This window comes from Nannobrachium achirus (assembly GCF_963921795.1).
Source record: "Nannobrachium achirus genome assembly, chromosome: 14".
Classification (NCBI taxonomy): Eukaryota; Metazoa; Chordata; class Actinopteri; order Myctophiformes; family Myctophidae; genus Nannobrachium; species Nannobrachium achirus.
In genome coordinates this window covers 15,151,423-15,166,422 of record NC_137821.1, presented here as the reverse complement: position 1 = coordinate 15,166,422, position 15,000 = coordinate 15,151,423, and the positions used below count along the sequence as shown (strand labels likewise).

The 15,000-nt window shown below is 46.6% G+C and overlaps 1 protein-coding gene across 1 annotated transcript in view; it reads right to left on the bottom strand.

The window, feature by feature from the left end:
• The window catches only part of fgf11a (fibroblast growth factor 11a), a gene marked incomplete at both ends in the record, with an annotated part of 201,074 nt that overhangs the window by 32,117 nt on the left and 153,957 nt on the right, over positions 1–15,000 (bottom strand). Inside the window, one exon of the mRNA XM_080741966.1 lies at positions 12,890–12,993. Coding sequence (XP_080598092.1) covers positions 12,890–12,993 — 104 coding nt within the window. The remainder of the gene's footprint in view (positions 1–12,889; positions 12,994–15,000) is intronic.

Here is a 15,000-nt window from a genome sequence, read left to right as displayed (position 1 = left end):
TGTAAACCCACAATGTCATCTGGCAGGGCCCACTTTAACTTTGCCCAACTTTCCTCTGCTGTGGCTGTTCAGAGGGAGAGGGAGAGGAGAGGGGGGCTGGCTCGCTCGGCCATTTCTCCTGCTCCCAGGTATCAAAGAAAGCCTGCCTGGCCCAGTTAAGTCTGCCCGCATGCTGCTGTCACATTGTTTATCCCTGGCTCAGTGTGTGTGTGTGCGCGCACGCGTGCGTGCGTGTGTGTGTGTGTGTGTGTGTGTGTGTGTGTGTGCGTGTGCGAGAGAGAGAGAGAGAGAGAGAGAGAGTTATAGTTGGTAATAAAGTTATTTTCTATTGCTACCAGGTAGGAATGGGTACCGAAATTCAGTACCGAGCAGGAATCGATAAGGAAATGACGGTTCCTGGGTACCCACAAATAATAATCAATTTCGGTACCGCCTATCGGTTCCTAGATGCGTGACTAAAACAAAAAGACATGCTATCCGGCGGTCAAATAAAGGTTTCGTGATTACATGTATATCTTCAAAGATGTACGTGTATTTGACTATCTCTATGTCAGGAACTAACATGAAATTGTATTCCTCCAAACACACAGACACACACACAAGTGCGCACTCACACACACAACCGCAGCGTGTTGCGTTTCGAGTCAACAACAACACTGACTGGCAGCAATGCTAGCAACATTAGCAGCCCAGCCGCCAGTAGCTGAGCCCTGCCCAGCCACAGAGAGACGTGAGATGGAGATGAAACATTTAAGACAGCGTGGCATTCATATGAAAGATTGTACGGCAACAGTGTTTCTGTTACGGTCTCCGATCCCTGTGTCTCTCTGGGCTATGTTGCGAGCTCAGCTCTCTCTCTCTCTCTCTCTCTCACTCGCAGAGCTGTTTCTTTTGTCAATTCTAAGCTGGCAAATATAAGACGTCCAGTGGCTCTTCAGAATAAGCTATGTTGCGCTAGCACTAATAAGACGATTAGATTCCAGACGGTGGTCGATCTCTTAATCTCTTCAGAATAAGAGGGCATCCACGAAGACATTGAAATATGATTCATTTGCACATTAAAACGGCATTTTAAAAATAAAACATAAAATTTACATAAATTAAAAGTAAACAAATTATGTTTTTCTGTAAAATCGAAAGCATTTTGTAACAGAAATAGGGAACCGTTCCGATAAGCAGAACCGGAACCGGACTCATAAAAATCCAAACAATAACCATCCCTACTACCAGGTATGTGGGCGAGAGACATGCAGAATGTGAGGTGCATGACCCTCTCTCTCTCCTCGATTGCAACTTCATTTGTTTCAATCACCTCCCTCATTTCCTCTGCTTCTTCCCCTCTGTATTCTTTTCCTCCCTCAGCCCACCTCCCCTCTTACTTGACTAAGAGTGGAATAGCATTGGCATCAAAATATACTTATAGGGATACGCAAAAAAAAAAAAAAGAAATAGTCTACTAGGGCATTAACGAAAAAGTCGACTGAGTCGACTTCATTACACAAGTCGACTCCCACCAGAGAAAGTCGAAAGTCGAAGTTGAAAAGAATCATTATTTTTGCTCCAAGTGTTCGTCTGTACAGCATTCAAACAGTAGGATTGCTTATTGACCCCCTATAAAGACCCCTGAGGTAAAGCCATGCATGCCTCTGCTTTTGATACTGTACTGTATGTCATTTGTGGATAATAGTTTTCATCCCTGCTTCTGGTTAGGCTGAATTAAATACATGCATGTGTCTGAATAACCGATCTACAAGCTAACAACAAGTCAGGTTGCTACACATTGTGAGCAGGGGCCATCAATATGTCTGTACTCATTTTAGATTTTCTTTTTTATGCACCATTATAATGTTCTTATTACTTGCGCCAGCAGAGTGCACAAGTACTGTGTTCGGTGCTGTCTGTATCCGTCTGACAGTACAAAGGCAGGGCCTTTAGCCAATGAGGGAGCAGCGTTTTCGGTGACGCCACCACCAACTTAAGTAAATGTTTTGAGCATCCTTCACTTGAGTATTTGTGTTTTGGAATCTTTCACTCCACTACATTTGAAAGACAAATATTGTCTTTCTAGGAATGTACCTGTGGGACCCAAACATAGAAAAATACATGATTGAATTAACAACTTAAGCCCTATTTAAAAAATGGTGAAAACATCCTCTCCTAGGGTAGGTACCCTCATAAAAAACATGCAGTAATCAGTGTCTCTATACTGCCTCCCCCTGGCCAGCAGGGGCGCTTGATGGAGGGGAATGGAATTGGTTGGAATAACGTGTTCCTTCCTCGCGCTGTCACAGGAGTTTCCCTAGCCGATGTCCAGCTGGGGAAACTCCCCCCATGTCAGGTGAAAAGGAGCAGCTTGGACGCATTGAAGGAAGCATGAGGTCATTCCGTTGCTCTCCCCAGGTTGGCAGAGGGAGTGTAGCGCCCAGGATTACATTAGACCAGGGCTTCTCAACTTAAGATGGCTCAGGGGCCACTCACAAAATATCAAAAGTCAAAGGGCCGCAAGCTGAAAATTACGGTCTTATTTTGGACGTTTACAATGATTTTGTAACACACTTCATGATTAGACAATTGACACTGGGTGAAAAATGGGTTACAATAAAAAAAATTGAAAACAAACAAGCTACAAGCTCGAGCTCAGATTCTATTTTTTTTTGTGCGGGTGCATGGAGTCTGCGACTCTACTCCACTCACTTCCTACAGTACCTCCACCCTCCCTCCCTCCGTCCACCCGGGAGGCTTTTCCGGAGCAGCGCGGGCTAATAAAGTGGGCCAGGTCTGCGGCTAAGCGCTATTTTTATCAGAAAAGCAATTTTCAGGAGGTGCCCACAGGTAAGCGAGTCCCAGCGCCGCAGACAATGGAGCCGCGACGAGGAGTTTCCCCCCACACCATTAACCCTCCGCAGAGCAGTGTGTGTGTGTGTGTGTGTGTGTGTGTGTGTGTGTGTGTGTGTGTGTGTGTGTGTGTGTGTGTGTCAGCCTACAACACACAGCCTGCCGCGAGCGTCCCACTCGCGGTTACGCCTGGCTCACACCAAGACGCAAGGACACTGAGGAGGGCCATAAAACAAATCGTTGTTGACAGGTGGAAACCTTGTATGTCCAAAACCTTAAATGTTTTGTTATTTTAAAAACTATTTAAAATAGTGAAAATAGCTGATCTACAAACAGGTATTTTCACTAGTTTTGTGCGACGGTCTTGTGTGATGAAGCTGTACTTTGCTTGACGAAAGAACGTACACATTTGAAACGTGGAGATATGAGGTTTTGCCCGACACTAACAGTGACAAAATGATGGAAGGACAGAGAGTGAGCCAGAGATAGAGAGAGAAAGGGGGAGAGTGTGGGAGATAGAGAGAGAGAGAGAGGGAGAGCGTGGGAGATAGAGAGAGAGAGAGGGGGAGAGCGTGGGAGATCGAGAGAGAGGGAATAGACCTATAGGGGTAGCAGAGAGGTGAAGGCAACATGGCGGGAGCGATGACAGCGAAGCGAAGATGGATGGACGCCGGCAACGCCAGAGACGTGCGCGAGACAGGGAGATGGATACACGTACAACAACTCTGCCGCGGCTGCAGTAAAGCTCTCGCTCTATAGCGGCACTGGCAGCCTTCCATTGACGCCTGTTAGCGCGCTTATTAATTCGTTCCCATTATTCTGGCATGTTGACAGGGGGGGGGGGAGAGATACGTTCACACGGCAGCGCAGCGATGCTAACCCTGCCACGGAGGCCCGGAGCCGGCGAAGAAACACAATACAATCAATACTCAAGATCAGCTCCGATGACACTGTCAAATTTAAACGCTCCGGGAGGAGATTTTTTACGAGCGCTGGGCCGGGCCCGGGATTGTATATAAACGTCAAAGGCTAGCATTGAAGCTTCCTTCCTCATCCTCTATACGAGCGTTTCTAAAGGGGTATAGAAAAGAGAGGGAGCGTATAGAAGAAGAAGACAAATCCACGAGAGAGGATGCGTGCACAAATGGCCGTACGGGGAACGGAAGGGTAGACTGACTGACAGGCTCGTATGAGCTGAGAGGCAGGGGGATGAAGGGAGATGGCAGAGACACAGAGAGAGAGAGAGAGAGAGGAAGCAACTGAGTCGAAAGAAAGAAAGATGAGCGGCAGAGTTGTTGCTCCCTGAGGGGCTGTTATGTTCACTACTCGTCTGGGCCTGTCAGGCCTTTCCTCTCTTTCTCTTTCTTCTCCCTCTCCCTCTCCCTCTCTCTCTCTCTCTCTGTCTCTGTCTCTCTGTTCTCTGTCTCCAGCCCTCCTCCTCCTCCTTGTCGAGTGACAATGATGGGACCTGTTTTGTTATTATTAGCCCGTCCCCGTCACTCAACGTGTCCCTCTGAGGAACCTCCGCTTCTTGAAGGCAGAGACATGTCACGTGCACGCTCGCGCACACACACACACACACACACACACACACACACACACACACACACACACACACACACACACACACACACACACACACACACACACACACACACACACACACACACACACACACACTGAATCGTTTTTGACAGGCAGAAACCTCTTGACTCCATATTTTAACTTTTTTTTTTTTTTGGGGGGGGGGGGGGGGGATTAAATGAATGACCTACTTGATCATACACACAAAAAGTATCAAAAGTGGCAGCTCCGCAAGCTGAAAACCCAGCTCAAAATTCAGCTCGAAACGCAGCACGTAACGCAGCACATAACGCAGCACGTAACGCAGCGCGAAACACAGCGGGAAGCGACGTGTTTCCAGCTTGTGGATAATGGTACTTTTGCTGTTTTTGAATTAGATTACTGAAAACAAAGTAACAGTTTTGGACACATGAGGTTTCCACCCGACAAAGACGATATTATGAACACCACGAATAAAACATACAGTACATGAGGGTCAGTGTCATGTGAGTGCACATGTCTCTGAAGTTTAAAGCTGTCCACTTACACACTACTATAAAATACTGCATTTACTGTATATAGTTTCGTTTTGCTCCCCAAAGTGCTTTCAATGTGCTTTACATTCACCCTTTCACACAACAACAGCAGTAGAGACAACCATGCAAGGTGTATAGGTCTTGCTCAAGAACACTTCAAAACTAACCCAGGAGGAACCGGGGTTCGAACCAGGAACCCTCCGATTCCCAAGCAGCCACTCTACCTCCGGAGTCACCATGACATGTACTGTTCATGTTATTCCTTTGTTTTGTTTGCGCTCAATATAAATCCCACCTTCTCTTGAACGAAAAACTGTGCACATGAAATATCATTTTGCGTGCTAAATCAATGGAGAAAATCATGGCCAGAAAATAAATCGTTTATGCACAATGACCACTCTGGCATACAGAGTGCAAACCAGCAAATATGGTTATCGTCGTTGTCGGGGGAAACATTGTATCTCCAAGTTTCAAATGTGTACGTTCTTTCGCAAAGTAAAGCCCTGCTTCATCATACAAGGCCGTCGCACAAAACTAGTGAAAACAGCCGATCTGTGTGCTTGTAGATCGGCTGTTTAAGTAAATATTTTAGATGATGAATACAGAACGAACGGTTTTGGACAAACACGGTTTCCACCCGACAACGGCGTTATGTTATTTGTGTTACATCAATCATCTTTGTGGTATACGAATTTGGAATGTGTATACCACTTCTCTATACCGCTTCTCTCTCTCTCTGCCTCTCCACTGCTCCTTGTCTGAGTTTTAAGAACGCGGCAGGGAAAAGTGCTAGCCGAGTGAATCTTAAACATCGCAGGTCTTAGGTGGGATGTTTTTTTGGCTGCCTCCCGCCTGCCAGACTGCGGTGGCTGGATGAAGAGCGCTGGGAGACGAAATACTTGTGATGTGCTTTCCCCGTGTTGACAGCTCTCGCAGGGACTCCTCTGCAGGTTTGTACAGTAGTGTGTCTGGGAGTTCAAGTGTGTTCTCTGGCAAGAGGGGAGATGGGGACAGCGCGTTTACCGTGGGTGTGTTAGTGTACATACGTGCATGTTGTCTTATGTGTGTGTGTGTGTGTGTGTGTGTGTGTGTGTGTGTGTGTGTGTGTGTGTGTGTGTGTGTGTGTGTGTGTGTGTGTGTGTGTGTGTGTGTGTGTGTGGCCTCTCACACATATCTTTGGCCACTTTGAGCACAGACCCATCAACTGATTACTAATACTATTTTGTATTCAATAATCAGCATTACCAGTGTAAGTGAGTAGCCTTGGGAAACCAAAGTTTCTGAAGCCATGTTGGCAGGAGCCCATCTCCTGTTTCCGTAGCGTGAGGCAGCTACAACTAAGTGCACGTCCTGGACATAATGTACAAGTACACCCCCTAGACATGACACTTATGTCCTAGACTTGCATTACCCCAATCCAATCCGAGGCTAGCCTTATTGCCCTCAGCGGATTTGGTCTGGCACCGCTCAGTTGTGATTGGATTTCACGTCCTCTGAAGTTGTGGGGGACCAAAATCAGGGCCCAGTATGCAAAAATGGGGCAGCTTTATCACCAGAGGCATTCTTTTCTCCATACAGAGATTACAGATCATATCTACAGTACACAGTGATATTAGGCATTTGGTCCCATTTTTATAGTCTTTGGAATGACCCGGCCGTGGAATTAAACCCCGACCTTCCAATCTCAGGGCAACAAGGACAGATCTGGGGCCAGTGACTGCAGTTACATCCTAACCACTTGAACCCCCCTAGCACCCCCACATGACCTGTACTGAAAGTACATTGCATGGAACATTTGGAAGATGAAAAACAAGGGCCTGGATGAACTGGAATGAAACATGCATACAGAAGTGAACTGAATCAAATTCTATCCTACAAGGAATTAAGACATTGTGTGTTATGCGTCCGTGCGTGTCCCTGTGCAAAACATGCTGAAGTCCCTTAACGGACAACTTTAGTTTTTTACAACAAGGGTTCATATTTTAGATTGTAATTAAAGAATATAAAAGATGAGTGTTAAAATTATTTCATTTACTTCTTTCTATTGTTTTAGAGATTCTTATTTCGGTGGTTGGGGGCATGCGTACAAGTGGCTAAATATGTCATTTTACACAGAATAAGCCCATTCTCAAGATACAACGCAACCTTTCATGGTTGGATGTGACTTATGATGGCTAGAAGTATTACTGTAAATAGCTTTAAAGAAACTGCAGGCTTATTGTATCTAAAGAGACATATTTAGCCACTTGTACGCATGCCCCCACGCGTACGCATGCCCACATTTTAGCACGGTAAACACGATAAAACAATAGAACGAAGCAAATGAAAACATTTTAACACTCACTTTTTCTTTTCTCTAATTACAATCTAAAATATGAACCCTTGTTGTAAAAAAACAAAGTTGTCCTTTAAATCCCAGCATGAGAGTATGTTTTGGAAATTGTCCAAGTCAACGTGTATAGAGTAGACATCTGGAAGACTTTTCCCTCTCAAGCAACAAATACATGTAGAAGAAAGGAGAGACAGGTGTTTCTTTTTCCTTTTAGGAGAAGAACAAAGGCCTAGACCACTGCAGTGGCCCGGCACACACCTTTCAAGGTGTGTGTGGGTGTGTGTGTGTGTGTGCGCGCGCGCGCGTGCGTGCGTGCGTGCGTGCGTGCGTGCGTGCGTGCGTGTGTGTGTGCGCGCGTGTGTGCACATTAATCAGACAGTGGAATTGCAGTAATTGCAGATTCCTCTGAAAATAAAACAATGAACCGACCTTAACTGAAGTTATACAGTACAACTCTGGCTTTGTTTGTACGTGCCCTAACAGCACTGCTTTCAGACAGATAAACTCAATAAAGAATTGTATTAATTGACAACTAAAGGAAAGCAAAGCTTTTGAATGAGGAACTACAGTATTCATTTGATTTGTATAATCTATTTTGTTCATTTGAACATAAGTGCACTTTTGTGGTTAATTGGTTGGGAAATTCTTCTACCGTACTGTCCCATTCAAATTAGGTTAAACATATCTCTAGTGGACTGGTGACAGGAGAGAATTATGTGGCCAGTTACATTTTACAAAATAAAATACATTCAAAAACTGACATCAAAGCTATCTTAAATGTAAAAGAAATAGGCTCCAATTCATTAAAAGTCCCTTTCTCTCTTAAAATGCAGTCTAACAGCTATATATGTATCAGGTCTTAGTATTCATTTAATTTGGCAGTATTTTCTTGTCTTGTCTTGTAATGGATTACTGCAATTTTCACGATCAAACCACCATTGTCCCCATCTTGTAGCAAGTCGTCACTGTCGGGCAGAAACCTCGTATCTCCAAGTTTCAAATGTGTACGTTCTTTTGTAAAGCAAAGCCCTGCTTCACCATACAAGACTGTCGCACAAAACTAGTGAAAATAACCAATCTACAAGCACACACTGCCTTGCGATGTGAGGCGGTGTGGGCTTGTAGATCTGCTTTCACTATTTAAAATCCTTTTTAAACAACAAAAAAGGGAAGGTTTTGGACATACAAGGTTTCCACCCGACAACGACGAAATCCATCTCCCTCTGAGCCCGTCTGCCAAATGATTCCACAGCTTATACCGCGGCACTGCATGTCATTATTTATAAAACAAAACAAGGCTTTGTAATGATTTCAGACACACTTTTTACACACAGCCTCAACGATAATCACCGGCGCGAAGCCTTTTTCAACCTGTCGATGACCCCGTGAACCTGACTCTTGAACCCGGCGCCCTGCGGTGCATTCCATAAATCACTTGGCTGCCGCTGTCTGTGTAGGCACGGCATCGCATCACCGAGCCGCTACGGGGCTGCATTATACATGGATGCTTATACTTCCGACTGCTCCGCTAAAAGCCACTTGTCCTTGCGGAAGGGAGGGTGGGGGCGGGATGGGGGGGGGGTGGGGGGGCCGGGGGGGGGGGGGGGGGGGGTTGACGCAAGAGACCCTGTTCTCGACACATGCTGAGCGAGGTTGCGTAACAGGATGTCGAGGCTCTGCACTAACCTCCCCCTTCCCTCCCTCCCCTCCCCTCCTCGTCCGTTCCCAACCCCTAGGGCATGTGTCTCCACCTTCTATTTCTGTTCCCCCCTTCTCTCTCTCTCTCTCTCTCTGTGCATCGCCCACCGACTTTCCCTTCCTCTCTCGCTGCACTCCATACAGAGCAATATGAAGCAGGTAGTGTAAGGTGACGAAGGAAAAGAGTACACCCCCTCCCCACCCCCATCTCTGAGGGATTTTCTCTGTAAAGTTTCTCTCTCTCTCTCTCTCTCTCTCTCTATCTCACCGTGGTTCTTTCCTTCTGTGAAAATGGGTCACCTTTCTTATGTCAGGAGGAGATTGGCCGGGAAAGTATAACCTCTACGCCTCCGTCCGTGTGTTTGTGTGCATGCGTGTGTGCGCGCATGCATGCATGCGTGTGTTTGTATGCGAGAGATATGTGCCCTTTGTTTTTAACTGTTTTGTGGCGTTCAAAAATGTATACCCACAACAACAAGATAAATCCCAGAAAGAGGAGCCAGAGGCAATAAGGGGCCAGGTTCCATTTTAGAGCTAAAGCTCATGTTTAGCATTCAGGCTAAGATAAACACACGAGGGAATGATGCAAACAGATGTATTGGAAAGTCAAAGGAATTCACTCCTGAGTGCAACAATGAAGGATGATGAGGATGTGAAACTGTGTGTGTGCGTGCGTGCGTGCGTGTGGGTGGGTGCTTGCGTGTGTGCATGCATGTGCGTGTGTGCATGAGTGATTCTTCTGGCTGCATAATACATTTGTGGCTAGACCACATGGGCCAGCCCCATAAACGCCTTTGTTTCTGAATTGCAGAGTCAGTCACAGAGTCAGAAATGACCAATGAAGTTGCAACATATTGGTCAGCTGCGGTTGGCCTAATAGTGGATTGCAGATCAATGTGAAAGTTCTCATTCTCTGCCATCAATATGTGGAATGCCCCGACACCATCCATTAAAAGTGTATTTAGAAATTCCCACAGGCACGTCAACACGCACACCAGGAACGTGCAGAGAATGTTAGAGAGGCAAGGGCTGAAATTTCTAAAAAGGCCTTTTGGTGAAAATATAGCAATATAGCAAATAGCCAACCTCCAAGCTCACAATGCGTCACGCTGTGACACGTTGTGAGCTTGGAAGTCGGCTACTTGATACCACACTAAACTAAGCATAATCAAGTGAATACTGAGATGTGGCGTATGGCATGTATTTCTACACAGAGAGGGCAATTCTTTCAACATAAGATGCTGGATTCGAGTTCAGGAGAGTTTGGACAAGGCAATTCTCTTGAATGCTGCCTTCAGATATGGCATGGAACGAAGCCATTTGCACTTCTTTCACCATAGTGAAAACTGCATTCATGGTCTGGATAGGGCACTTTTTACAGACAGGTAGGGCAGGCGCTCAAGCCCCCTTTGATCGCACGTGCCTGATGCACACACAGATACATCACATACTCTGTAGTGTACACACATCATTCATCAACAACACGTGTAGCGGATATAAGACACACTATATCCATGCGTCGTCGTTCCATTGAGTGCATGTGAGTCTGTATGGAACCACTGTTACTGTTACTGACACGCTATTGAAGCAGAGCCCTTTGTGCTGAGCAAGCACCTGCTCCAACACACACTGTGCAATGAAGTGTGATACTGTTTATGTCGCGCGCCAGCGAAGATAATGGGGTTGACTTTTTTTCTTTCGTGCAACGCACATGGATATAACACCATGGGAGAGCAAAGCGGCAGTGGTAGAATTGTTTTTCTGTATAAGCAATTATATTATCAACTGCATTTCCTCTGGGGGATAGACTTATTCTTATTCTACAATAAACTAATCTCGTATATAATATAATAAGGTACCCATGAAATCAAAGTCAACATTTATGTTTGTTGAAACTGCTAAAAGAGTGCTTGGGTAATGGATGGCAGAGGGCCTGCCAGGGCCTGCCCAGCACTGCAGAGTGCAAGGGTTCGACTCCACATGGTGCATCTGGTTTGGGAAAGCGCCTATATGAACACCACTGGCCGTGTTCAAGAGAGGGGAGGGAAGCAGGCCTTTGAGGGAGACCTCTTTTTTTTTTTGGAGCGGTGAAAGCGCTCCCAATGAACAGGTATGTCCGTGGGTATGTGGGTGGGTGGCTGGCTGGGTGGCTGGGTGGCTGGCTGGGTGGCTGGCTGGCCATGTCCGTAGCCTGGCAATACCTTGAGTGGCCACACACAACACACTAGTTAAAGGAGGGGCGCTGTTTTGTGCAGGCCAGGCACACTCACCACTCACTCACAGGCACAGTTTACACTCACTCACTCACTCACATAGGGTACAGCTGCTCAAATTCACCGCTCCACTTCGAACCGAGGTTTGATTTTTTTAATTATCCCACGATTTTGCAACCCATTTTCACCCAGTGCCAATTGCCTATGTAATCCTAGGCTCTGCTCTCCCTCTGCCGCGCCTGGGGAGACAACGGACTGGCCTCATGCTTCCTTCAATGCATGAGTAGTCCAAGCTGTTTCTTTTCACCTGACAGGGGGGATTTCCCCGGGATGGACGTAGCGTGTGGAAGGAACAAGTTATTCCAACCAGTTCCTTTCCCCTCCATCAAGCGCCCCGGCTGGCCAGGGGGAGGCATTATTGAGACCAGGATTACTGCATGTTTTTGTGAGGGTATCAACCCTAGGAGACACGGGGAGAACATGCAAACTCCACACAGAAAGGCCCCTTTGAGGGAGACCTCTAACAGACAGGGGCAACATCTGTGAGTGAGGAATGTACGGGAGGGAGGACTAGGACATTGGGGGCTCCTCGCTGGTAGGTGAGGCAGAAGGGCACAATAGCGGTGACGACTAGGAGGAATTTATTGACATGACAATTAAATTGGGAGATTTTTTTTTCGCTGAAACTGCAGATTGCATCCAAATAACTAGCGGGCCTCTTTTATCATCATCTACGTCAGCTAAATGAGAACACAAACAAAGCTAGTTACAAGCACCGTATATAGGATGATATAGTGTTTCAACTGGAGGTGGTGGCATGTTGCCATGTTCAGTACCCAGGGTCTACTCAGAGCTCTATGGCGGTGGTTTTCAACCTCTCAAGGTCCATTATTTATCCCGAATTTGAGCCACGGGCCACCATTTGATGAGATTTAGCCTCTCAGACCCAAAACGTTGAATATTTTGTAATCATTGGCAATCATTGTAATCATTTTGTCCACAAGTCCATGCTGTATTGATGTGGTACTGTAGCAAAGATAACTGAAAATAACAATTCTTCTATAATCTCGAATTGAGTAGACTTCTTGTAAATTAAGAAATGTAGGGCAGATGTTTAACAATAATTCAACTCTTGAGAGCGTACAATGAAACCAACTGGACCCCTTATGGGTCCCGGCGCTTAGGCTCAGTGTAGCCTAACAGTGTGTCGTGGGTTCGAGCCCCGATCCCGGTCTATTTGGTTTCATTTTACGCTCTCAAGAGTCAAAGATCTAGAAGGGTCCATTTGGGGGGACCACCTGGAACCCCCTCAAGGACCACTGGTTGAAAACCACTGGTTTACAGAGGTCTATAAGGTAAGGACTGCAGCCATTACACCATTGGTTCTCAAAGTGGGGTCCGGGGGAGTTCCAGAGGGTCCCCAGCTAAATCATAGATAGGAACCAAATGGACCCTTATGGGTCTGTAACTCAGAGAGTGTACAAATGGAACCAAGGGGTCCATTTGTTTCAGAGTTAAATTAACATTGATTTTACTATATAAATTGGGGTCCGTAGTCTAAATAGCCTAAATGGTTGAGAATCACTGCTAGAGCCGTAGAAATCTTCCCTATTGGGGTCCCTGGCATATCTTTTCAAATGGGGGTCTGCGGGCCAATAAGTGTCAATTCGGGGGTCCCTGACATGAAAACAACAACAGAAGTGTCAGGTTACCGAGGTGTAGAGGTAGCCCTCGCTGTTCATAGCGACGTAGAGCCCTGTCTTTGTGCTCTGGATGGCCACTATCCGGAGCCCCACAGGAATCAAGTTGAACTGCACTGCAAAAACACAGGGAACGGGGACGGAGGGGGGGAGGGAGGGAGGGAGGGAGAGAGAGAGAGAGGGGGGGGGGAGAGGAAGAGTGTTGTTAAAGCAGTCATTCTCTCATTCCATAAACACAGTTCACATTGATTCTGTGTCGCATAAAAAGACACTTGCTTTCCAGCTGTCTCTCCTATTTCATGCCTGTATCCCGATTGTGCAGTATATCTGTCAAAGACAGGAATGGAAAAAGATTTGTGTGTGTGTGTGTGTGTGTGTGTGTGTGTGTGTGTGTGTGTGTGTGTGTGTGTGTGTGTGTGTGTGTGTGTGTGTGTGTGTGTGTGTGTGTGTGTGTGTGTGTGTGTGTGTGTGTGTGTGTGTGTGCGCGTGCGTGTATGTGTATGTGTGTCGATCGAGAGAGAGAGAGAGACAGACAGACAGACAGACAGACAGACAGACAGACAGACAGACAGACAGACAGACAGACAGACAGACAGACAGAGAGAGAGACAGAGAGGGACATAGAGTGATCACATGAATTAAGGGAATGGACATTTAAGATGGAGAATGTGTTTGTTTCTGCCGCACCTGAGGTCAGACAAATACTGTTAGTGACAGTGAATTCCCCCGTTGGAGGAAAAGAGAGGGAGAGAGAGAGAGAGAGAGAGAGAGAGAGAGAGGTAGAGAGATAGAGAAAGAGAGAGTGCAATGCTACAGTACGTGGAGAAAGTAGGGAATACATTAAAAAGTGACAGTTTCCCAGCCTACCTCAAATTAATGTACCCTTATATCCCTGCACAGTAAACCCCGCTTTGTAATGCAGTTTGCCCAATATCCTTGGATGCTCTGCCTGCATAGTTCTGAGCTCCACCCCTGCACACATTGTGTGTGTACGTGTGTGTGTGTGCATGCGTACGTGCATGGACGTGCCTTCGTGAGTGTGTGTATGTTTGGCTTTGGCTTGCACACATGTTGCTACCTTTTTTTGCCAGCTGTGAGCATCGCTATACACCTCACTTTCCATATACTGTATCTCTGAATTGATGCATGCATACTGTAGCCGCCAAGTCAGTTCTGCTCGCTATCTTGCACGGGTGAAAGCACTCGCCAGTTTGTGTATACTGTATCATGTGCACCCTTCCGTGAAGTCTTGAGCACAGAGCACCGTCCGTGGTGCCCTCGAAAACGAGCCAAGCATTATTAGAAGTGACATGCTAAGTTGAGTGGTATTGACAAAAATGTGCCCCTAGCTTGCAGCCGCTGTGCGGAAGCCACGCAAGGTCCCCCCCAACAACAGCTCACAGTCACGTCGGCACGACGGGCCGGTCAGCCACCGTGACACCCCCGCCGACGCCCCAAAGCAGTCGATCGGGTCGGGAGAACAGAGTGGACCAGAAATAGCTTTACACCTTGTGCTGAGTTCTGCTGACCCCGTCTAGCTGGAGCACACAGGAACATTTGCGGTGTTTACTTGTGTTTCTAATTCTATTGTTTTACGCTACAGTCATCACCAGTCGTCAAAAGAGGATGATTGCACAAAAATGTTACCCGAAGCATGGGCCGTTGCGCAGCGGGTCCCGGCGCTTAGGCTGAGTGTAAGCCTAACAGTGTGTTGTGGGTTCGAGCCCCGATCCCGACGGCCCTCTCCATCGTTGACTGCATTTGTCGCGGTTAGCGATCGAGCACCGCCACCATACCGGTATGTGGCTGACTTTGCCTCCCTCCTCCCCGCGTAAAATCCAGCCTTCAACTGTCCAACAGCATGGGTGGTAATTATTCACCATAGTGATTTTCATCATTTCAACAAATAAGCATAAACAAACTACTTCACATGAACGATATTGATTTAACTAAGATATCTGAATGGCTACATATATTTTATATGCGCAGAATCATAAACGAAATACAATTTCATGTAAGCCTGTTTCCTGGTTGGTTGTGCGACGGGGGAACAAGGAAGGGACAGACGAAACTGCTCTCTGCGCGGTGGAAGCATATACTGTAGGTGAGAGGAGCTGTACAAT